General features: G+C 31.2%; 1 protein-coding gene across 1 annotated transcript; it reads left to right on the forward strand.

Moving 5' to 3' along the window:
• The first annotated feature begins 597 nt into the window (after positions 1-597).
• On the forward strand, positions 598-23,255 carry LOC142240017 (chitinase-like protein 4). Its single transcript, XM_075311735.1, has 6 exons — positions 598-652; positions 697-735; positions 801-980; positions 9,047-9,317; positions 9,393-9,610; positions 22,512-23,255. The coding sequence occupies exons 1-6, from the start codon at positions 598-600 to the stop codon at positions 23,153-23,155; spliced, it is 1,407 nt and encodes a 468-aa protein (XP_075167850.1). The 3' UTR covers positions 23,156-23,255.
• The last annotated feature ends 3,650 nt before the right edge of the window (positions 23,256-26,905 follow it).

A 26,905-nucleotide genomic window follows, 5' to 3' on the forward strand; every position in this document is an offset into this window, starting at 1 on the left:
CTAAATCAGAACTAATAAAAATAAATAGGGATTGTCTTTATGACGAAGTAAGATCTTGTACCAAAGTTGAGGACGATCGGATTTAAAATGCGAGCTATACTTTGCACACTCGACTTAGTTTGGGCGCCCAAAACTATGCTCTATAAATATAACTGTTTGACTTTATGGATTGCTTATGCCTTGATGGCTATAGCAATTTCATTACAGCGAAAATCAAATCGTAAAAAATTGTTGTTTGTCTAAAATTTCGTTTGGGAGAAAAGATTTATTTTTTCGTGTGTAATTCTTTTCTTTTTCTTTTATCATTTATTATAAATTAAATTGTGTACTTTTGAAATTGTTTATTTGTTATTAATTAAATAAAATTTATTTTTTATTTATTTTTATTAAACAAAATGATTTGATAAACCATACCAAAACAATAACATAGAGTTCGTTGAATTAAGAAAATAAACAAACATCGTCTCATCGAAAATGTTAAATCAACAAAATAACGGCAAGTGCATTCGGAACAAGCCTAAATAATAGAAAGTATGCTTCATATCAAATTTTATTAAAAAATTTCCTTCAAGAAAGAAGTTTATTCAATGTATTTAAATGCTTGTTAAATGCGATTTTACTGTCAATAATAACTCATTTGAATACACGAAAGGTAGTAAGAAATCTTAAAAATGTTAAAATTCGCTTATTTTTTAGCCACGATTTTGTGCTTAAGTACAACAGTGAAAGCAGATGGTAACTTTTATTGTATTTATTTTTTTTGATATTTTTATACTTTGAAAAATATCTTTTTTTCTCAGGTAAAATCATAACTTGCTATCATAGCTCTTGGGCTATATATCGACCGAGTTTTGGAAAATTTGAACTTGAGAATATTAATGCAAATCTATGCACCCATTTGAGTTACAAATTCTTTTTTGGTATCGATGGCGATAGTGGTGAATTCAAGATATTGTATCCTTCGCTTGATTTAGATCATGGTAAGTTTACACCAAAAATTAATTAAGATACCAAGAAAGAATTGGCTTTAACCACAACTTTCAATCCTTCTGAGGAACAACACTCACTCAAAAAAAGTAAACCCAATATTTCACTAAAGCCGATTTAATTCTATTTGAGTTCATAGAATTATTACGTTTTAAGAAAGTTTTCATGACTTTAATAAATTTTTGCGTACGTTAGTTAAGTTAACTAAAACAGAGGAAAAAATTATATACAAATGAAGCATAAAGATTAACTAAATTCGCGTCTCTTCAAAATAGTTCAGAATTTCTTAAAATTTGTAAGTTTTACCAATAATGAGTCCATCATGCACTTCGTATGGTTCATTGTTGGGTTTAATGAACTGCCTGAATTTATTCTGATAATTGGTTGATAGTTTTGCTGCAAGTAGAGGATGCTGATGAGGAATGTGGTAATTCCGACACGTGCGTCCATCCAACCATCTTGCAGTCTATAGGGCTTTGCCCAAATAAATTTGACAAGCATACTTTTCCTCTGTTGGTTAAGCTACACTTGTAGTTAAGTCAATGCATGGCTTTAAGCTGAGATAAAAAAAAAAAACAACAATAAAATTTTATTTCTATAGCAAATTTTGTCAAAATTTTATTTCTATAGAAAATTTTTTCAAAATTTTATTTCTATGGAAAATTTTGTCAAAATTGTATTTCTATAGAAAAATTTGTCAACATTTTATTTCTATAGAAAATTTTGTCAAAATTTTATTTCTATAGAAACTTTTGTCAAAATTTTATTTCTATAGAAAATTTTGTAATATTTTTTTCCTATAGAATTTTTTGTTAAACTTTTATTTCTATAGAAAATGTTGTAAATTTTTTTTCCTAAGAAATTTTTGTTAAAATTTTATTTCTATAGAAATTTTTGTTAAAATTTTATTTCTATAGAAAATTTTGTCAAAATTTTATTTATAGAAAATTTTGTCAAAATTTTATTTCTATAGAAAATTTTGTCAAAATTTTATTTCTATAGAAAAATTTTGTCAAAATTTTATTTCTATTGAAAATTTTGTAATATTTTTTCCTATAGAAATTTTTGTTAAAATTTTATTTCTATAGAAAATTTTGTCAAAATTTTATTTCTATAGAAAAATTTGTCAAAATTTTATTTCTATAGAAAATTTTGTCAAAATTTTATTTCTATAGAAAAATTTGTCAACATTTTATTTCTATTGAAAATTTTGTCAAAATTTTATTCTTATAGAAAATTTAGTCAAATTTTATTTCTATGGAAAATATTATCAAATTTTCTTTCTATAGAAACTTTTGTCAAAATTTTATTTCTATAGAAACTTTTGTCAAAATTTTATTTCTATAGAAAATTTTGTCAAAATTTTATTCTTATAGAAAATTTTGTCAAATTTTATTTCTATGGAAAATATTATCAAATTTTCTTTCTATAGAAACTTTATTTCTATAGAAAATTTTGTCTAAATTTTATTTCTATAGAAACATTTGTCCAAATTTTATTTCTATGGAAAATTTTGTAAAAAATTTATTTCTGTGGAAAATTTTGTCTAAATTTTATTTCTATAGACAATTTTGTCAAAATTTTATTTCTATAGAAAATTTTGTCTAAATTTTATTTCTATAGAAAATTTTGCCAAAATTTTATTTCTATAGAAAATTTTGTCAAAATTGTATTTCTATAGAAAATTTTGTCAAAACTTTATTTCTATAGAAAATTTTGTCAACATTTTATTTCTATAGAAAATTTTGTTAAAATTTTATTTCTATAGAAAATTTTGTCAAGATTTTATTTCTGTGGAAAATTTTGTCAAAATTGTATTTCTATAGAAAATTTTGTCAAGATTTTATTTCTGTGGAAAATTTTGTCAAAATTGTATTTCTATAGCAATAAAATCAAAATTTTATTTCTATAGAAAAATTTGCCAAAATTTTATTTCTATAGAAAATTTTGTTAACATTTTATTTCTATAGAAACTTTGGTCAAAATTTTATTTCTATAGAAAATTTTGTCAAAATTTTATTCTTATAGAAAATTTTGTCAAATTTTATTTCTATGGAAAATATTATCAAATTTTCTTTCTATAGAAACTTTATTGCTATAGAAAATTTTGTCTAAATTTTATTTCTATAGAAACATTTGTCCAAATTTTATTTCTATGGAAAATTGTGTAAAAAATTTATTTCTGTGGAAAATTTTGTCTAAATTTTATTTCTATAGACAATTTTGTCAAAATTTTATTTCTATAGAAAAATTTGCCAAAATTGTATTTCTATAGAAAATTTTGTTAAAATTTTATTTGTATAGAAAATTTTGTCAACATTTTATTTCTATAGAAAATTTTGTTAAAATTTTATTTCTATAGAAAATTTTGTCAAAATTTTATTTCTATAGAAAATTTTGTCAAAATTTTATTTCTATGGAAATTTTGCCAACATTTTATTTCTATCGAAAATTTTGTTAAAATTTTATTTCTATAGAAAATTTTGTCAAGATTTTATTTCTGTGGAAAATTTTGTCAAAATTGTATTTCTATAGAAATAAAATCAAAATTTTATTTCTATAGAAAAATTTGCCAAAATTTTATTTCTATAGAAAATTTTGTTAACATTTTATTTCTATAGAAACTTTGGTCAAAATTTTATTTCTATAGAAAATTTTGTCAAAATTTTATTCTTATAGAAAATTTTGTCAAATTTTATTTCTATGGAAAATATTATCAAATTTTCTTTCTATAGAAACTTTATTTCTATAGAAAATTTTGTCTAAACTTTATTTCTATAGAAACATTTGTCCAAATTTTATTTCTATGGAAAATTTTGTAAAAAAATTTATTTCTGTGGAAAATTTTGTCTTAATTTTATTTCTATAGACAATTTTGTCAAAATGTTATTTCTATAGAAAATTTTGTCTAAATGTTATTTCTATAGAAAATTTTGCCAAAATTTTATTTCTATAGAAAATTTTGTCAAAATTGTATGTCTATAGAAAATTTTGTCAAAACTTTATTTCTATAGAAAATTTTGTCAACATTTTATTTCTATAGAAAATTTTGTTAAAATTTTATTTCTATAGAAAATTTTGTCAAGATTTTATTTCTGTGGAAAATTTTGTCAAAATTGTATTTCTATAGAAATAAAATCAAAATTTTATTTCTATAGAAAAATTTGCCAAAATTTTATTTCTATAGAAAATTTTGTTAAAATTTTATTTCTATAGAAAATTTGTACAACATTTTATTTCTATAGAAAATTTTCTCAAACTTTTATTTCTATAGAAAATTTTGTCAAAATTTTATTTCTATAAAAAATTTTGTCAAAATTTTATTTCTATGGAAATTTTGTCAAAATTTTATTTCAGTAGAAAATTTTGTCAAAATTTTATTTCTATAGAACATCCTGTTAACATTTTATTTCTATAGAAAATTTTGTACAATTTTTTTTCCTATAGAAATTTTTGTTAAAATTTTATTTCTATAGAAAATTTTTTTAAAATTTTATTTCTATAGAAAATTTTGTTAAAATTTTATTTCTATAGAAAATTTTGTCAAAATTTTATTTCTATAGAAAAATTTGTCAAAATTTTATTTCCATTGAAAATTCTGTCAAAATTTTATTCTTATAGGAAATTTTGTCAAATTTTATTTCTATGGAAAATATTATCAAATTTTTTTTCTATACAAACTTTTGTCAAAATTTTATTTCTCTAGAAAATTGTGTCAAAATTTTATTCTTATAGAAAATTTTGTCAAATTTTATTTCTATGGAAAATATTATCAAATTTTCCTTCTATAGAAACTTTTGTCAAAATTTCATTTCTCTAGAAAATTTTGTAAAATTTTGTTTTCCTATAGAAATTTTTGTTAAAATTTTATTTCTATAGAAAATTTTGTAAATTTTTTTCCAATAGAAATTTTTGTTAAATTTTTATTTATATAGAAAATTGTGTTAAAAATTTACTTCTATAGTAAATTTTGTCAAAATTTTATTTCTATAGAAAATTTGCTTAACATTTTATTTCTATAGAAAATTTTGTCAACATTTTATTTCTATAGAAAATTTTGTCAACATTTTATTTCTATAGAAAATTTTGTCAACATTTGATTTCTATTGAAAAGTTTGTCAACATTTGATTTCTATAGAAAATTTTGTCAAAATGTCATTTCTGTAGAAAAATTTGTCAAAATTTTATTTTTATAAAAAATTTTGTCAAAATTTTATTTCAATAGGCGATTTTATTAAAATTTTATCTCTACAGGAAATGTTGTCCATAGAGACATGTCATTTCGAGTTTACACTAATAAAAATATTTACGTGATATTAAAGATTACGCAACCTAATTTTTAGAATGCGCAATTTACAAAATATTAAAGACAAATTTCTTTAAAATAATGCTGGTTTAATTAAAATAAAGTTTATAATAATTGCTTCAAAAAAATTTGTAAATTTGGGACACATATTTTGAAAATATTGAAGTCACTGATCTAAGGCAAATTGTCTTAAAATAAGGAAATACATTAGAGATATATATTTTAATTTTAATTTTATTGATCGTAGATTTAAAGCCCGATATGTCGCTAATAAAATGTCTTTATTTGAAAGAAGCCACATTGGCTCGGAATCAATACACAAATTCTTAAGGGAAGTTCTAAATTTTTGTGGATTGAAGTAAATTTTTGTGAGTGTAATTCTAATTTTATAGTGTCATAGATTTAAAGAAGTCACGGTATTTATTGTAAAGAAAACGTTTCTTTGGCTCGGAATCAATACCAACATCGTTTAGTGAAGTTCAAAAACTTTGGATACAAGCAAAATTGTAAGAGGGGCAAAAATTTTGAAAATTCAAAAAGTCCAGATCTTATCGCCGTTTTCATGTTTTCTAAAAGGTGAACTTGATCAAATGGTTCTTTTGTCTCAACTACATCATGCATCTTCAATTTGTGGCCGGCCAATTCGAGATGGTTGTTAACGTTTTCGGGACACATCATGGCTCATAGTTCATAGCTCGTCAAAACCTTTTTTTAGTCCATTCTTCCATCATTGACATTCGAATCGTAGCCTCACTTTTGAAATTAACAACTGTAGCGCACTGAAAAAACAGTGAACCCTTTTCCATTGCAAAATGAACTAAACTGTAGTAATATTGACCATGATTTAGCCCTTAAGATTTTTTTCAACTTGTCTAGTTTATAATTCTCTTAAATTTTAGTTCATCTATAACATTGTAGTTTAGTTCATTTTTACAACACCATAAGATTTATATACCCCTACCAAGTTAAAAAGTCAGTATTATTTTGTTTTACTTGCTTATTTTGTGGGAAACCCGATAATAAAAATTGGATAACAGTCTCTTTAAAATGTCGACGACTAAACTATTTTTAAATCAATCATTCCACAGTACAGAGAAATTAAATAATTAAAGGAACAACAAACCGTTTTACTATTATGAAAATTTTCATACATTAAAATTAAACTTTCTTTAAGCAAAAGTACTTTATTGTAAAAACTTATGATGAAAGTTCTTAATACAATGTTTTTTGTGAATAAAAATTATGACCACGTGGAACAGAGAGTAGTTCATTTGAACCCGCTGTTTGGACATTTTGACTTATCCTTTTTTTATTCATCGTAGGTAATTTTTTCACATATCTTGCTGGAAAAAAATGGAAACAATAATGAAAATTGTTAAAAATTAACACCATGTAATGAAATATAATTTTAATTCTTCATTTTAACTTGTAACTTACCATATTTGGGGGCATTTTATCGAATGGTGTAAGGAATTCAACTTTTCTTTGGAAAACGTATCTAATAAAATTGGTACCTGAAACAATTAGAGAAATAATGAAGTATTCTATATAAACTCATAAAACTGTGTTGTTATCGATGTGAAGGATATAATAAAATAAATATTCTAGTTGAAAGAAAGCCAGAGTTTTAATATAAAACTTACCAATTCTCTATTAAATTGTACGCTGAGGGGAAATAAAAAAGTTGTCCAAATTTATTTGGGTTACTCTGAAATTAAATATTATATAAAATTATTAAATACGTTTTCAAAAAATCTAATGAAAAAAATAATAATATGCATTAAAAACCAAATATTCTTGATAACCCTAGACAGTCATCATTCGTCAAAATGACGACACGTAATTTCATTTTCGATTTAAAATGCATTTTAGTCTATTGGGAAATGGTGAATTTAAGTTATACTAATTCGACCGTTTTATGAATTTTTGATTTATACTACTTAAAACCACATTGAATAAGAAAATAAACTCAAGTTTGGTTCACTTTTTCGCTCACGATGAAAATTTTAGTTAATGTACAAAAAATAAGGATGACTGTCCAGGGCTATAAGAAAGTTAAAGAATCCTTACCAATTCACTATTAAATTACAAGCAAAGGAGTACTAAAAATGTGTCCAAATGTTTAAGGGGTTATTCTGAAATTAAATATTTGTTATACCCTGCTCCACACTGTGGAACACGGTATTATAAATTAGTGCATATGTTTTTTACATTAAAAATATTACATTGGTTTCCAAAAAATTTGATTAAAGAAATACTAAAATAAGGCATTAAAAACCTGTAATTTTGATGATACAAAGGTCACAAAAACGTAAATATTCTAGTTAAAATAAAGCCAATTTTTAAAAGAAAACTTACCAATTCTCTATGTTTTATTTGTTCGAATCCATCTGGAGTTGCTCTGAAATTAAATATTGTTTTTACAACAAAGAAAAACATTAAACTGGTTTCCAAAAAAATTAATTAACAAATAATAATATACATTAAAAATATTCTTTTTAAAAGAAAGTCATATTAAAAAAAATACTTACCAATTTATGAATAAACTATACGCTGAGATATAACAAAAATTTTCCAAATTCATCTGGAATTGAATATTAATTTTTTACATAGAATAATAAAAATTTCAATACACTTTCAATTTCAACATATTTTCCTAAATATTCGTAATAACTTTTTTCTAAACTACTGATAAAATATTAATAACTTTCATTTAAAAGGTTTAATAAACAAACACCAATATATGTCTCAAAAATCCAAAATATTCCATGCCTTTATACTCTCTTGTTGCATACCTACTTAAAAGATGCAACAGCCCACGCCAACGCCAACTATACAACTGAAGCATGCCAAACAAAACCAAGCAAAGCCAAAACATTCCTACAACAACAAAAACACATGTGCCTTTATTGAAAACAACACCTCATCCAGCCAAATAAACCATCTGCGAATATCAAACACACACACACAAACCACTAAATGAACAAAAATAAAAACAACCCCACGCTCATGTATACACAACAACACTCAAGTAACATCATCTTTACATTAATCACATTCCACTATGCCGATAAAGATCTCTGTGCTATGCATTAGTTCATCGCATCTGCTGACAATTTACTCTAAGAATAATATTCGTAAAGGCACACCAGTTTATGAACGATGAAACGTTTAACTTAAAATTTGCAAAATGTTCATGAAATGTTATCTACCATTTTTGACGAAAATGTCTATAAATTTAATTACATGTGAACTAAAAATATTTCATTGGGTAATTTTTTACCAACAATTATTAACTATAGGAATTGTCAGTAAGAAATTGCTATCCACTTTCAAGTTCATTTTTCGTAAAAAAATATTTTCTCATACAAAAAAATCTTATACTAAATTGCACTTATTATTTAGAAAATACTTTACATTTCACAAGTAGTTTTATAGCATAAGAAACGAATTTTTAACTACCAGTTAAGAAATTTTTTAAGGAAATTTCCATCGTATTTTGTAGGCCATGAACTAAACGATTGCTACTTAGAATTTGTAAAATTTCCTTTCGAGTAGTTAATTTTCGTTGAAGATACGAAAAATGAACTAAAATTCTGGAAAATTCTTGTAATAAATTATTGTAAAAATCTTCTTAAATTTACGAGACACTTTTTTTTTTCTGTGCGGAGAAATAAACATATGCATTAAAAACTTGAAATTGAATCAATTTTTTTTGCGTAATAATTAATCAATGTTATATTTCTATTTAAGAATTAATAATAAGAACGATTGCCTTGAAAAGTTCCAATCCCAATTTGAAAGTATTAGCCGTTGTTGGTGGTCATCTTGAGGGTTCCGTTAAATATTCCCTAATGGCTGCTGATCCTATAAAACGAAACAATTTCATACAATCGACATTGGCATTCATTAAACACCAAGGTTTCGATGGCATAACTTTGCATTGGGAATATCCATCAATCGGAGGAGGTTTAGCTGTGGATAAAGATAATTTTGTAACTCTATTGAAAGAATTGAAAGAAGCGTGAGTTGATCTCATCTAAAGAAAAAAACAATATTAATAAATCTTATTTTGTTTTTCATTATGTCCGTATTCCAGCCTAGATCCCCATAATTTATTATTGTCTATTGGAGTTGGAGCTTCCACGGAAACAGCAGCCATATCCTATGATATACCGAACATTTCAAAACATGTGGATTTTATCAATGTCATGACCTATGATTTGCAACCCCAAGGAATTTTAGGATTTAATGCTCCACTCAGGGGACAAAGTCCCAACAATGTTGAAGATTGTATTAATTATTGGCTGATGAATGGTAAGTTATAGTGGGAGAGAACGATAACTAAAAATGGTCCAGCACTTTCCATCTGCCTCGACCCCAGAGTCGGAATATACCAATATTCCATTTGTAATACTATCGAGGAGGCTCATATAACATAAATTATTTTATTTATTTATGTGCACAAAAAAGCTCTAAAAAAGCTCTAAATAAGGTCTCTAACAACCATGCAATAATTGGTCCACATCGGTCCATAACTATATAGAGCCCCGATATAAACCGATCCCCAGATTTGGCTTGCGGAGCCTGAAAGAGAAGCAAATTTCATCGGATCCGGCTGAAATTTGGTACATGGTTTTGGTATATGGTTTCTAACAACCATGCAAAAATTGGTCCACATCGGTCCAAAATTATATATAGGCCCCGATCCGGCTGAAGTTTGGTACATGGTGTTGGTTTATGGTCTCTAACAACCATGCAAAAATTGGTCCACATCGGTCCATAATTATATATAGCCCCCATATAAACCGATTCCCAGATTTGGATTGCGGAGCCTCTAAGAGAAGCAAATTTCATCCGATCCGGTTGAAATTTGGAACATGGTGTTAGTATATGGTCTCTAACAACTGTGCCAGAATTGGTCCATATCGGTCCATAATTATATAGGCTCCATATAAACCGTTCTCCAGATTTGACCTCCGGAGCCTCTTGGAGGAGCAAAATTCATCCGATCCGGTTCAAATTTGGAACGTAGTGTTAGTATATGGCCGCTAACAACCATTCCAAAAGTGGTCCATATCGGTCTATAGTTATATATACCCGATCCCCAATCACACAAAAATTGGTCTATATCGCTTCATAATCATGGTTGCCACTCGAGCCAAAAATAATATACCAAAATTTTATTTCTATAGAAAATTTTGTCAAAATTTTATTTCTATAGAAAATTTTATAAAAATTTTATTTCTATAGAAAATTTTGTTAAAATTTTTCTCTAACAACCATGCAATAATTGGTCCACATCGGTCCATAACTATATATATAGCCCCGATATAAACCGATCCCCAGATTTGGCTTGCGGAACCTGAAAGAGAAGCAAATTTCATCGGATCCGGCTGAAATTTGGTACATGGTTTTGGTATATGGTTTCTAACAACCATGCAAAAATTGGTCCACATCGGTCCATAATTATATATAGGCCCCGATCCGGCTGAAGTTTAGTACATGGTGTTGGTTTATGGTCTCTAACAACCATGCAAAAATTGGTCCACATCGGTCCATAATTATATATAGTCCCCATATAAACCGATTCCCAGATTTGGATTGCGGAGCCTCTAAGAGAAGCAAATTTCATCCGATCCGGTTGAAATTTGGAACATGGTGTTAGTATATGGTCTCTAACAACTGTGCCAGAATTGGTCCATATCGGTCCATAATTATATAGGCTCCATATAAACCGTTCTCCAGATTTGACCTCCGGAGCCTCTTGGAGGAGCAAAATTCATCCGATCCGGTTCAAATTTGGAACGTAGTGTTAGTATATGGCCGCTAACAACCATTCCAAAAGTGGTCCATATCGGTCTATAGTTATATATAGCCGATCCCTAATCACACAAAAATTGGTCTATATCGGTTCATAATCATGGTTGCCACTCGAGCCAAAAATAATATACCAAAATTTTATTTCTATAGAAAATTTTGTCAAAATTTTATTTTTATAGAAAATTTTATAAAAATTTTATTTCTATAGAAAATTTTGTTAAAATTTTATTTTTATAGAAAATTTTTTTAAAATTTAATTTCTATAGAAAATTTTGTTAAAACTTTATTTCTATAGAAAATTTTGTCAAAATTTTATTTCTATAGAAAATTTTGTCAAAATTTTATTTCTATAGAAAATTTTGTTAAAATTTTATTTCTATAGAAAATTTTGTCAAAATTTTATTTCTATAGAAAATTTTGTTAAAATTTTATTTCTATAAAAATTTTGTCAAAACTTTATTTCTATAGAAAATTTTGTCAAAACTTTATTTCTATAGAAAATTTTGTTAAAATTTTATTTCTATAGAAAATTTTGTCAAACTGAATTATATACTTATTTAATCGGTCTGTTTTAGTTTAATATATACCACGTATGGACTTACTTATAATTTAGAAGAAAGTGTTAGGAGGTTTTAAGATACATTGCCATCGGCAAGCGTTACCGCAACCCAAGTAATTCGATTGTGGATGGCAGGGTTTAGAAGAAGTTACTACGCAATCCATGGTGGAGGGTACATAAGCTTCGGCCTGGTCGAACTTACGGCCGTATATACTTGGTTTATTTCTTAAGGGATTCCAAATTCTGGCAAATCATATGAAATTTTCAGGCTGGAAAAATGCTAGACTTTTTGGCAAAATCTAGGCTAAAATTTTAAAATAAATTAAACTAAGTGCTTAAAAAGCAAAATCGGAAGATCGATTTATACACTCAAAGAAAAAATACTTTCCTCCGGAACGAAATTTTAGACAACCGAAATATCCCTTTAATGTAAAGTAGAGGTGTGCACGTGAGTAATATTTTATTCTCGCGTACTCACGCACGATATTGTTTGGTAGAACTCACGCACACTCACGATAAGAAACTTTGTACTCACGCACGAAAATGTCGTCACTCACGAAAAATACATTAACTCATGAAAAATATCGTGACTCACGAATAATTTTGTGATTAATTTTCCTTAGCGACGTGGCTGAATACATGAGCATGAGTAAAATCGAGAGCATTATTAAACTCTTAACATCCCAGGTGTCACTAAAATTGTAAATTAATTCAATTCGTAAGCGTTTTATGTCCATGGGCGTTATTAACATAGTTTCGTGAGCATATTTTTCCGAAATTCGTTACTCACGCACATTCACAACAAAATTATTTTCGTGACTCACGCACGACATTTGGTTTGATAACCAAGCTCATGCACACTCACGCCGTTGCCATCAGCGTGAGTCACGAAAATTTTGTGCCACGTGCACACCTCCAATGTAAAGTATTTTCTTTAAGAGCAAATAAACTCGAATTGAGGACGAATGATGCCTCTAATGTTTTTAAGTTGATGTTAAAGAAAATTTTATAGTGTCAAGAGAAAACCTTGTTTGTCCAAAATTTCGTTCCTCAGAAAAGAAAAGTCTTCCTGCAGTCTATGTGTGTGCTATGTCACCAAATTGTCCGGTGTGACCTAAATTCGAGCATCTTAAAATAAAGTTAAAAAATTAAATTAAAATCGATGTTTCGAAATGTTTCAAATAAAATTTTATGGTGATTGACATAAAAATGGATCGATTCAGCCCATCTTCTAGTCTAACCTTCTAGAAAATATAGGATAATTTGCACCCTTGGAAGTTGCAGCGCAATTACAATCATGCCATTCATTGGCCGATTGAAGAACTCACACAGAAAAAAATTTCACGAAAAATTTTCCAATTAAAATTTTAATTGAGTTTTAAAAACTATTCAATTAAAAATTTAATTGAATCAACAAATTTTTTAATTGAAACAAAAATCAATCACAAAAATTAATAGTATCAATTAATTTTTTAATTGGATCAATTAATTTTTTAATTGACCTTCAATTAATTTTTTAATTGATACTATCATTTCTGTGATTGAAGACATTTCAATTAAAAAATTAATTGGATCAATTAATTTCGTGATTGAATCAGAAAATTTTTTTTTTGTGTGCAATCAAATCTAATTGGCGTAATTACAAAATATGAAGTTTATTCAAAATTTGCGTTTAGCCAGAGTCGGAGTCAAGCAAAATCTTCCGACTCCGATTTCACAGCTCTGGTAGTAGATACTCAAAGCTGACTGCTATAGTAATAGCAGTATCCGTATCCGTAGGAGATAGTAGGACCAAAGGAGAAGGAGAGTGTTGGACAAAAAGCATTCAATAATGGAGCTATTATTCTGAAATTTAGCACAGATTCATTTTTGTAGCCGATTTGAACTTCCGTCAATTTGGATTCGATATGAAACTGGAAATCTGGAGGTAGTTTATGTCCACAAATAGGTTTGTCGAATAGAGTGTTTACGCGTCCATGTTTTGGTATAGCCTCCGTATAGACTTATCCCCAATTTGATTTCTTGGGTTTCTACACAGGAAAAAAATATGACCAAAATATTTCCAATTAAAAAGTTAATTGAAGTTGAATTTTTTTTTTTTCAATTAATAAATTAATTGATAAAATTAACTTTTTAATCATGATAGAAACATTAAGTTAATTAAGTCAATGATTGAAAATTTTAAAATTTTTAATTAAAAAATTAATTGATACAATTAACTTTTTAATCAAATTCGGAAGACTAATTCAGTTAAAAAAGTGCTGATTTTTTTAATTTTTAATTAAAAATGTATCTCAAACAATCATTTGCTAATCCAAATAAAAACTCTAAGCCAATTCAGAAAGTAATTAAAAATAGTTACCTTTTTTAATTAATAAATTAATTGAGTTTTGCAATCAAAATCAATTGAAATTTTAACTGAATCAATTAAAAAATTAATTGAAATTTGCTGAAAAAAATCAATTAATTTTTAATCAAGAATTTTTTCTATGCCCAATTAAAACTGTGATTGATACCATCATTTTCGTGATTGAAGACATTTCAATTAAAAAATTAATTGGATCAATTAATTTGGTGATTGAATTAGAAAAAAAATTTTTGTGTGTACACACAGAAAAAAATTTCACGAAAAATTTTCCAATTAAAATTTTAATTGAGTTTTAAAAAATATTCAATTAAAATTTAAATTGAATCAACAAATTTTTTAATTGAAACAAAAATCAATCACGAAATTAATAGTACCAATTAATTTTTTAATTGAATCAATTAATTTTTTAATTGATACTATCATTTATGTGATTGAAGACATTTCAATTAAAAAATTAATTGGATCAATTAATTTCGTGATTGAATCAGATTTTTTTTGTGTGTAGGCACCAAGATTGATCTCCGATTTTCTCGAAATTGGATATCTAGTTATATTTTAGGTCCACAAATAGGTTTGTCGAATAGAATGTTTACGGGTCCATGTTTTGGTATAGCTCCCCCTATAGACCTATCTTCCAATTTGAATTTCTGACCTCTCAGGTACCTAGATTGAGCTCTGATTTGTCCGAAATTGAGAATCTGGACATACTTTAAATGCTCTAACATGTTTGTCAAACAGAGTGTTTACGGGTCCACGTATTGGTATAGCCACCGTATAGATCCAATTTCTCTCAATTTGATTTTTTGAGCTCTTAGGCATTTATAATGAGCTCCGATTTGCCCGAAATTCGAAATCCAAGCGTACCCAAGCGTTAAAAAATAGGTTTGTCTAATAGAGTACTTACGGGTCCATGGTTGGAGTTTTTAGGCACCTAGATTGAGCTCCGATCTAAATCTATAGGTAGTTTAGGTCCATAAGTAAAAGTAAGTAATTTTGTTCATAAGTCCACGTTTTGATATAGCCCCCATATAGACAGATTTGACTTGTTGGGCTTCTAGATATCGTACTTTTTATCCGATTTGATTGAAATATAACATTTGCAACTATTTTGGATCCACAAGTAAGTAAGGATTTCGTGGGCATTTTTATACCCTCCACCATAGGATGGGGGTTATATTAACTTTGTCATTCCGTTTGTAACACATCGAAATATTGCTCTAAGACCCCATAAAGTATATATATTCTGGGTCGTGGTGAAATTCTAAGTCGATCTAAGCATGTCCGTCCGCCCGTCCGTCTGTTGAAATCACGCTAACTTCCGAACGAAGCAAGCTATCGACTTCAAACTTGGCACAAGTAGTTGTTATTGATGTAGGTTGTCATGGTCTGTCGCATTACATTTGATGTAACACTAAGTACCGGATTTTTTGTTACTTGCTAAATTTAAAACTTTTTTTGTTCAAGTAGTCTTTCGTTTTGAAATTAAAATAATTAAAACTTCATTCAGAGAAAATTTTATTCGATTTCTAAAGCTATCTTTGTTACGTCAAATTCGATTTAAAATTTTAACAAACAAAGAAAAAGAAAAATTGTGAAAAAAAAAATAAAACAAACAGAAAAGGATATCTAACGAAAATTGGCATCGCATTTACCGCGATACATCTTTAATTGATTTCATCTCATACTATCAACTAAGTCGTAAATTTTGTCTCCCTTCATTTTATGGTAAGTTTATTTCGTATTTATCCATTGAGACATACATTTGTATAGATTGAACATTGTTTTTTCCGAATAGGTCGTGGGTCCTTCTGGATCCACGTGCTTCTAACAGCTTGCTTTTTAGCTTGCCTTGTTCCCTTTATTGGATATAAACAACTAAGGATATCTCGACAGATTTACAATTACAGCCATATCATTCTTAAAAACCAGACCAAACTATTTAAGAGAAGACTGCTGCAGAAGTTTCATCATAGAACACTATTTTGCCTGCAAAGCCCAATCAAAACAAGAATTTTTTTTAGAAGTTCCATGGGATATACGTCTCCCACACTTAAATCACCAAATACATTTAACATATATCTACATACAACGAACCATAATTTGTATAGCAAATTGAGCGCATCAAATTGAAGATTTAAAAATTTTCTTTCCTCGAATTAGACTTCACAAATCTCATCATCAGGCCTGAAGACAAAGGATTTGAATTGGTAAGTCAAACTTTATATTTATCTTCAAATTGTGCGCTTAAAAAAAAAAAATACTCGGAATTTCATAATCACTCATAATTTTTACATCGTTACATCTCTTAGTACTTAATTACCATTGAATTTTCTATTATATCATAAACATTACACTATTACATTAAATTCTAAGAATCCGTTCCCAATACTTTTCACTTTACTACATGATTTAATTCTTTTGTTCAATTAACTTTCACTTATTGTTAATAAATATGAATTCTAAACTTTAAATTACTTATTATCTCACGAAAAATGAAGGCGCGTTAACGAAAAGTTACTCTAAACACCCTACAATGGCAGGGTGAGTTAATATATTAGTGGTGGTATGACATCTTTAATCACTATCCCAAGTACTGGATCCCTATTATTGTTTTCATTCACCTCCTTTATTCTTTCTATTCCTCTATTTCGTACTTCAATGAGCTACCTTAAATTTTTATTTATGTCAACGCACCCGTATCCATTACTTGAGAATAAAAACCCCCCTAAGGACTGAGCACGGCTGGGGCTAGAAGGTAGTCACTTTTCACAAGTAATGGATCAGATAGCGAGGAGGGTCGTTACAAGGTCGGATGGTATTGCAAATGGGTCATATCGGTCCACTTTTACGTGTAGCCCCCATATAAATGGACCCAAGGATTTGGCTTGCGGAGCCTCTAAGAGTAGCATATTTCATCCGATCTGGTTGAAATTTGGTACATGGTGTAAGTATATGGTCTCTAGCAACCATGCAAAAATTGGTCCATATCGGTGCATAATTATATATAATTATATAGCCCCCATATAAACCGAACCCCAGATTTGACCTCCGGAGCCTCTTGGAGAAGAAAAGTTCATCCGATCCGGTTGAAATTTGGTACGTGGTGTTATTATATGGTCTCTAACAACCATGCAAAAATTGCTCTATATCGGTCCATAACTATATACAGCCCCCATATAAACCGATCTCCAGATTTATCCTCCGGAGCCTCTTGGAGGAGCAAAATTCATCCGATCCGGTTGAAATTTGGTACATGGTGTAAGTATATGGTCTATAACAACCAAGCAAAAATTGGTCCATAATTATATATAGCCCCCATATAAACCGATTCCCAGATTTGACCTCCGGAACCTCTTGGAGGAGCAAAATTCATCCGATTCGGTTGACATCTGGTACGTGGTGTTAGTATATGGTCTCTAACAACCATGCAAAAATTGCTCCATATCGGTCCATAACTATATATAGCCCCCATATAAACCGATCCCCAGATTTGTGTCCGGAGCCTCTTGGAGGAGCAAAATTCATCCGATCTGGTTGAAATGTAAAAAGTGGTGTTAGTATGTGGTCTCTAACAAACACGCAAGAATTGGTCCATATCAGTCCATAATTATATATAGCCCCCATATAAATCAATCCCCAGATTTGACCTCCGGAACCTCTTGGAGGAGCAAAATTCATCCGATTCGGTTGACACCTGGTACGTGGTGTTAGTATATGGTCTCTAACAACCACGCAAAAATGGCTCCATATCGGTCCATAATTATATATGTCAAATTTCATTTCTATATGTTAGCAAATTTTGGCAAAATTTTATTTCTATAGAAAATGTTTTCAAAATATTAAGTCTATAGAGAATTTTGTCAAAATGTTAATTCTATTAAAAATGTTGTCAAAATTTTATTTCTATAGAAAATTTTGTCAAAATTATATTTCTATAGAAAATTTTGTCAAAATTTTATTTCTATAGAAAATTTTGTCAAAATTTTATTTCTATAGAAAATTTTGTCAAAATTTTATTTCTATATAAAATATTTTCAAAATTTTATTTCTATAGAAAATTTTGTCAAAATTTTATTCCTATAGAAAATTTTGTCCAAATTTTACTTCTATAGAAAATGTTGTAAAAATTTTATTTTGTCAAAATTTTATTTCTATAGAAATTTTTGTCAAAATTTTATTTCTATAGAAAAGTTTGTCAAACTTAATTATATACGTATTTAATCGGCCTTTTTAGTTTAATACATATCACGTATGGACTAGGTTAGGTTAGGTGGCAGCCCGATGTATCAGGCTCACTTAGACTATTCAGTCCATTGTGATACCACATTGGTGAACTTCTCGCTTAACCTAACCTAACGTATGGACTATCTTGCAATTCAGAAGATGGTGTTAGGAAGTTTTAAGATACCTTGCCATCGGCAAGTGTTACTGCAATCCAAATAATTCGATTGTGGATGACAGTCTCCAGTAGAAGTTTCTACGCAATCCATGGTGAAGGGTACATAAGCTTCGGCCTGTCCGAACTTACGGCCGTATGTACTTGTTTCTATATAGATCGATTTGACTTTGTGGCTTCTAGACATCGAAATATTTTTGTCCGATTCTCTTGAAATTTTAAATCTAGATATATCGTAGGTTCACAAATATGTGTGCCAAATATGTTGTGTATCGGTCCATGTGTTGGTATAGCCCCAATATAGATACGATATAACATATATACTGCCAGTTTTTTCCGATTGTCCTGAAATTGGAAAACTATGGGTATTTAGTTCCATAAGTAAATTCGGTTCCTATTGCTAAGAGTTTAATATGGTCCTCATTAGTTAAATAGGGAGGTACCCTATTTAACTTTTTGAGTGACACAAACTTGAAGTAGAAATTTCCCGAGTTTACTTCTCGATCTCATTCGAGGAATGGGAGTAAAAATCTACCGAATTTATATTAAGTTTAAAATTCTTCTAAAACCCAAACAAAAATGGAACCAACGTGGTGCAATTGTTAGCATGCCCGCCTTGCATACACAGGATCATGGGTGCAATCTCTGCTTCGACTGAATACAAACAAAAAAAGCGGTGGATTATCCTCTCTCAGTAATGCTGGTGACATTTTTGAGTGTTTCAAGGCTTCTCTAAGTGGTTCCGTTCGGACTGGACTATAAAAGGAGGTCTCTTGTCATTGAGCTTAATATAGAATCAGGTGGCACTCAGTGATAGGAAAGATGTTCACCACTGTTGTGGTGAAATTAATGCAAATTGCCACTGACGGACCTATCATAGGACTGGGACCGGTGTTCCAGTTTGTCACTGTTTTTAAATATTCATAATTTAATGATTTCCATACTCGCTTGATATAAAAATCTTATTGGATCTACACATTTAGTGAAATAGAATTAGCAGAACAACCAATTGCTCAACATATTTCAAAAGTTTTTCGTTTTTGGTGCGATTCGGATAACCAAAAATGAGAGATTCCTAAGAGTTTGTCCGAGACTAGTTCATGAAGACCTCTCTATGGAGTGCTACTACTAAAATGTCCCAGGACGTGCCCTTAGGAACGAGTCCAAGACGTGTCCTAAAGTGTAAATTTATCCCGTCAATGACAAAGCCATGTTAAAGTGACCGGCCCCTTCCATACGTCTTGACCAGTACTGGGACTGGTTCATACACACCAGGGACTAGTCCTGTACCGGTCCTGTGGTTGATCCATTTCCCGTAGGGAATGAACTAAATAACAGGTTGGCTAGTAAGTCCCCGGTCTGACACATAGATGGCGTCGCTAGTATTAAATGCATATTATTTTTATATAGTACCAACCTTCAAATGATTCTTGTCAAAATTTGACGTCTGTAAGTCAATTAGTTTGTGAGATAGAGCGTCTTTTGTGAAGCAACTTTTGTTATTGTGAAAAAAAAAGAATTTCGTGTTTTGATAAAATACTGTTTTCTGAAGGGAAAAAATACGGTGGAAGCAAAGGCTTGGCTTGATAATGAGTTTCCGGACTCTGACCCAGGGAAATCAACAATAATTGATTGGTATCCAAAATTCAAGCGTGGTTAAATGAGCTCGGAGGACGATGAACGCAGTGGACGCCTGAAAGAGGTGGTTACCGACGAAAACATCAAAAAAAAAATCAACAAAATGATTTTGAATGACCGTTAAATGAAGTTGATCGAGATAGCAGAGGCCTTAAAGATATCAAAGGAACGTGTTGGTCATATCATTCATCAATATTTGGATATGCGGAAGGTCTGTGCAAAATGGGTGCCGCGCGAGCTCACATTTGACCAAAAACAACAACGTGTTGATGATTCTGAGCGGTGTTTGCAGCTGTTAACTGGTAATACACCCGAGTTTTTCCGTCGATATTTGACAATGGATGAAACATGGCTCCATCACTACACTCCTGAGTCCAATCGACAGTCGGCTGAGTGGACAGCGACCGGTGAACCGTCTCCGAAGCGTGGAAAGACTCAAAAGTCCGCTGGCAAAGTAATGGCCTCTGGTTTTTGGGATGCGCATGGAATAATTTTTATCGATTATCTTGAGAAGGGAAAAACAATCAACAGTGACTATTATATGGCGTTATTGGAGCATTTGAAGGTCGAAATCGCGGCAAAACGGCCCCATATGAAGAAGAAAAAAGTGTTGTTCCACCAAGACAACGCACCGTGCCACAAGTCATTGAGAACTATGGGCAAAATTCATTAAATTGGGCTTCGAATTACTTCCCCACCCACCGTATTCTCTGGCCCCCAGCAACTTTTTCTTGTTCTCAGACCTCAAAAGGATGCTCGCAGGGAAAAAATTTGGCTGCAATTAAGATGTGATCGCCGAAACTGAGGCCTATTTTGAGGCAAAACCGAAGGAGTACTACCAAAATGGTATCAACAAATTGGAAGGTCGTTATAATCGTTGTATCGCTCTTGAAGTGAACTATGTTGAATAATAAAAACGAATTTTGACAAAAAAATGTGTTTTTCTTTGTTAGAACGGGGACTTATCAGTCAGCCTGTTAGTCTATGTCTAAGCCTGAAATATCGGGTTGTTACTACACCTAACCTATAAACCGATGGTGTCTCTATGTGTAGAAACTCTATCCATCCATTTGAAGCGATTTCCTTGAGGGAGTATTTTTTAATAATATCCACCTGAAATTCTATGTATTATCAAGTAACCCATTAAAACCTTGAGTTTCCTAAGAAATCTGTTATATTTAACTTTTTGGACGAACTTTCGGCCATATATGCTTGTTTCCATTTCTCATTCGATCCGCTGAAAATCATACAAGAAGTAGGTTTATTTGACTTTTGGGCCTTATTTTATGCCATTTTTTATACCCTGCGCCACACTGTGGAACAGGGTATTATAAGTTAGTGAATATGTTTGCAACACCCAGAAGGAGACGAGATAGACACATGGTGTCTTTGGCAAAAATGCTCAGGGTGGGCTCTTGAGTCGATATAGCCATGTCCGTCTGTCCGTGAACACATTTTTGTAATCAAATTTGGCACAAGTATGTGTTTTGGCTCAGAATAGATCGCTATTGATTTTGGAAGAAATCGGTTCAGATTTAGATATAGCTCCCATATATATTTCGCCCGATAAGGACTTATATGGCCCCAGAAGCTAGAGTTTTACCCTAATTTGCTTAAAATTTTGCACAAGAAGAACAATTAGTAATCTAGTCAAGTGTGCCAAATTTTATTGAAATCGGTTCAGATTTAGATATAGCTCCCATATATATCTTTCGCCCGATATGGACTAATGCGGTCCCAGAAGCCAGAGTTTTACCCCAATTTGGTTAATATTTTGCACAGGGAGTAGAATTAGCATTGTAGCTATGCGTGCCAAATTTGGATGAAATCGGTTCAGATTTAGATATATCTCCCATATATAGCTTTCGGTCGATTTACACTCATATGACCACAGAGGCCAATTTCTAACTCCGATTTAGTTGAAATATTGCACAGGGAGTAGAATTAGCATTGTAGCTATGCGTGCCAAATTTGGTTGAAATCCCATATATATGTTTTTCTGATTTCGACAAAAATGGTCAAAATACCAACATTTTTCTTGTAAAATCACCACTGCTTAGTCGAAAAGTTGTAAAAATGACTCTAATTTTCCTAAACTTCTAATACATATATATCGAGCGATAAATCATAAATAAAGTTTTGCGAAGTTTCCTTGAAATTGCTTCAGATTTAAATGTTTCCTATATTTTGTTACTAACATTGTGTTCCACCCTAGTGCATTAGCCGACTTAAATTTTGAGTCTATAGATTTTGTAGAAGTCTATCAAATTCTGTCCAGATCGAGTGATATTTAATTGTATGTATTTGGGACAAACCTTTTTATATAGCCCCCAACACATTTGACGGATGTGATATGGTATCGAAAATTTAGATCTACAAAGTGGACTTTCCTTACTTGTTTTAGAAATAAAGAACAAAAATTCTCTACTTTTAGGTGCTCCTCCATCGAAACTCCTAATGGGTTTGGCTTTCTATGGACGTACTTTTCAGTTATCGGATACAATGCAAACAACTCCTGGCTCCCCTATTTTGGGATTGGGAGCTGCCGGATCATATACTCAAGAAAATGGCTTCTTAGGCTTCAATGAAATATGCTCTAACGAAGGTAGCTGGACCACCGTATTCGATACAGCACACGGTGTCCCATATATGTACAAAGACAATCAATGGGTCAGCTATGATAATGTTCAAAGTCTCAATATGAAAGTGGATTTTCTAAATTCAAAAAATCTTGGAGGAGCTGCGATCTGGTCTATTGATACTGATGACTTTCGTGGACATTGTGGTGGTGGGAAATTTCCTTTATTAACGGCCATTAACAGAAAATTGGTTACGAGTGGAGAAACTTCATCAGCATCAAGCACAACAACAGAGATTGCACCTTCATTCCTCTGTGAAAAGGATGGTTTCTTTGTCGATCCCACTGATTGCCAATATTATTATCAATGTTGGCAAGGAACCCGATATGATTATGTGTGTGCAGCTGGTTTCTGTTTTAATGAGGAGACACAAACTTGCGCTTCGACAGTTGTATGTAATTGTGTACTTCCTTTATTTTGTATAATTTTTCCTTGTTAAGACATTATTACCATCTTTTCTATTAGTTTATTATTGTTATTATTTTTTCTTTTCTTTTAGTTACATTTATGTTTAATGTTATGTGATTTTGTAAACAGTGGATAAATTTATAATTATAAGAATCTATTATTCTTGTTGTACAGGTTTTTTATACCCTCCACCATAGGGTCGAAATATCGATTTTTGACTATATAAAGTATATATATATAAATATTCTTGATCAGGGAGAAATTCTAAGACAATATAAGCATCGTCCTGCAATTTAGCACAGATTCGTCTTTTGTCAGCACGCAGGCCAAGTTCGTAGATTGGTCCAGGTTTTTATATAGCTCCCATAAAGGGTGATACGGTCAAAATTTGGTCAAGGGAGAACGCGTGTAAATCGGTGAAATCGTTTATTTAAAAAATCAAATTAAATTTCTTTTTAAAGTTCAATTAGTATAAAATTCAGGAAAAATATTCACTTAGGCTTTTGCTTTTCCAAATCCGAATTGCCGGGCCTCACGCTTGACACCTGCCATCAGATTTTGTACAGCCACCTTGTCCACCTTCTTCGCCGCAGAAAGCCAGTTTGCCTTGAACTGCTGCTCGTCCTTAGCCGTTTTTTTGGTCTTCTTTAGGTTCCGCTTGACAATAGCCCAGTATTTATCAATTGGGCGGAGCTCTGGCGTGTTGGGAGGGTTCTTGTCCTTGGGAACCACCTGCACGTTGTTGGCGGCGTACCACTCCATGGCCTTTTTACCGTAATGGCAAGATGCCAAATCCGGCCAAAACAGTACGGAACAACCGTGTTTCTGCAGGAAAGGCAGCAGACGTTTATTCAAACACTCTTTCACGTAAATTTCTTGGTTGACAGTCCCGGAAGCTATGAAAATGCTGCTTTTCAAGCCACAGGTACAGATGGCTTGCCAAACCAGATATTTCTTTGTGAACTTTGACAGTTTTATGTGCTTGAAAATATCTGCTACCTTTCCCCTTCCTTTTGCCGTATAAAACTCCTGTCCCGGAGGCTGCTTGTAGTCGGCTTTGACGAAGGTTTCGTCGTCCATTCTCACGCAGTCAAACTTCGTCAGCATCGTCGTGTACAGCATCCGGGATCGCGCTTTGGCCGTCGTATTTTGTTTATCATCGCGATTTGGAGTCACTACCTTCTTGTAAGTCGATAGTCCGGCTCGTTTTTTGGCTCGATGCACGGTTGTAGACGATACACCCAGCTTATTTGCGGCATCTCGGAGAGAGAGGTTAGGGTTTCGCTTGAAACTACCGGCAACTCTCTTTGTCGTCTCAGCGGCTTCCGGTTTTCGATTTCACCCCGATCCAGACTTCCTGGCTATCGACAAACGTACCCCAAACACTTTAATTACATTTGTAACGGTTGATTTGGCAACTTTTAGCGATTTTGCCAGCTTTGCGTGCGAGTAGCTCGGATTTTCGCGATGCGCGAGCAAAATTTAGATACGCTGCTCTTCTTGCTTGGACGGCATTTTGACAACTGAAGAGTGAATTCCAAAATCAAAATAGGAGCAACATTCTTCACACACACACCTTCAAAATGAGGGGTGTTCAGGTTTTTTAAATGTAAAATTGAAAGAAATATTGACCAAATTTTGACCGTATCACCCTTTACTTTGGATCCACACATAAGTAAGTCGAATATGGGGCGTATCGATCAATTTTGATATACCCTCCATATAGACCGATCTCCCAATTTGGCTTCGAGACAACGCAATTTTTATCCGATTTGCCGGAAATTCAAAATTTACAGGTATTTTCGGTCCGTAAATAGGTGTTGCGAATAGGGTGTGGATCGGTATACAGACAAGTTCATGCGGGAAGAAAATCTCGATTTTGTAAAAGCCATAGACAAAAACGCAATTTTATTGAATTTCAAGTATATTTTAGTCGAAAAAAAACATGTGTTTCTATATCATGCTACCACACGAACACTTTCTAGATAAGAAGTTATCGATCGCGTACTAAAATAATCCGAACAATTACAGTCACGGTCGAAACTTCGAAGACAAAAATAACCTACCAACATTTGGAGAAAATCTTACCAAAAACTACCAAAAAACAAGTAAGGAAAGTCTAAAGTCGGGCGTAGCCCGACTGCACCACTTTGTAGAACTAAATTTTCGATACCATATCACATCAGTCAAATGTGTTGGGTGCTATATATAAAAGTTTGTCCCAAATACATACATTTAAATATCATTCGATTTGGACAGAATTTGATAGACTTTTACAAAATCTATAGACTCAAAATTTAAGTTGGCTAATGCCATAGGGTGGAACACAATTTTAGTAAAAAACAAGTAAGGAAAGTCTAAAGTCGGGCGGGGCCAACTATATTATACCCTGCACCACTTTGTGGATCTAAATTTTCGATACCATATTACATCCGTCAAATGTGTTGGGGGCTATATATAAAGGTTTGTCCCAAATACATACAATTAAATATCACTCGATCTGGACAGAATTTGATAGACTTCTACAAAATCTATAGACTCAAATTTTAAGCCGGCTAATGCACTAGGGTGGAACACAATGCTAGTAAAAAAAAAATATGGGAAACATTTAAATCTGAAACAAGTTTAAGGAAACTTCGCAAAAGTTTATTTATGATTTATCGCTCGACATATATGTATTAGAAGTTTAGGAAAATTAGAGTCATTTTTACAACTTTTCGACTAAGCAGTGGCGATTTAACAAGGAAAATGTTGGTATTTTGACCATTTTTGTCGAAATCAGAAAAACATATATATGGGAGCTATATCTAAATCTGAACCGATTTCAATAAAATTTGGCACACATGACTATATTACTAATTGTACTCCTAGTGCAAAATTTCAACCAAATTGCGCCAAAACTCTGGCTTTTAGGCCCATATTAGTCCATATCGGGCGAAAGATATATATGGGAGATATATCTAAATCTGAACCGATTTCAATCAAATTTTGCACACTTGACTATACTACTAATTGTACTCCTAGTGAAAAATTTCAACCAAATTCGGCCAAAAATCTGGCTTCTGGGGTCATATAAGTGCATATCGGGCGAAAGATATATAAGGGAGCTATATCTAAATCTGAATCGATTTGAACCAAATTTGGCACGCTTAGCTACACTGCTAAATCTACTCCCTGTGCAAAATTTCAACCAAATTGCGCCAAAACTCTGGCTTTTAGGCCCATATTAGTCCATATCGGGCGAAAGATATATATGGGAGATATATCTAAATCTGAACCGATTTCAATCAAATTTTGCACACTTGACTATACTACTAATTGTACTCCTAGTGAAAAATTTCAACCAAATTCGGCCAAAAATCTGGCTTCTGGGGTCATATAAGTGCATATCGGGCGAAAGATATATATGGGAGCTATATCTAAATCTGAATCGATTTGAACCAAATTTGGCACGCATAGCTACACTGCTAAATCTACTCTCTGTGCAAAATTTCAACCAAATTGCGCCAAAACTCTGGCTTTTAGGCCCATATTAGTCCATATCGGGCGAAAGATATATATGGGAGATATATCTAAATCTGAACCGATTTCAATCAAATTTTGCACACTTGACTATACTACTAATTGTACTCCTAGTGGAAAATTTCAACCAAATTCGGCCAAAAATCTGGCTTCTGGGGTCATATAAGTCCATATCGGGCGAAAGATATATATGGGAGCTATATCTAAATCTGAACCGATTTCAATCAAATTTTGCACACTTGACTATACGACAAAGTGT

Source organism: Haematobia irritans, chromosome 5 (genome assembly GCF_050003625.1).
Source record: "Haematobia irritans isolate KBUSLIRL chromosome 5, ASM5000362v1, whole genome shotgun sequence".
NCBI lineage: Eukaryota > Metazoa > Arthropoda > Insecta > Diptera > Muscidae > Haematobia > Haematobia irritans.

What these genes read in the sequence shown, in the direction of transcription:
- LOC142240017 (XM_075311735.1), top strand. Translation starts at nt 598, where the DNA reads ATGCTTGTTAAATGCGATTTTACTGTCAATAATAACTCATTTGAATAC. An exon ending in CTCATTTGAATACACGAAAG is followed by an intron (nt 653 to 696) that starts GTAGTAAGAAAT and finishes CTTATTTTTTAG; the next exon opens with CCACGATTTTGTGCTTAAGT. An exon ending in TTCGCTTGATTTAGATCATG is followed by an intron (nt 981 to 9,046) that starts GTAAGTTTACAC and finishes TTTCTATTTAAG; the next exon opens with AATTAATAATAAGAACGATT.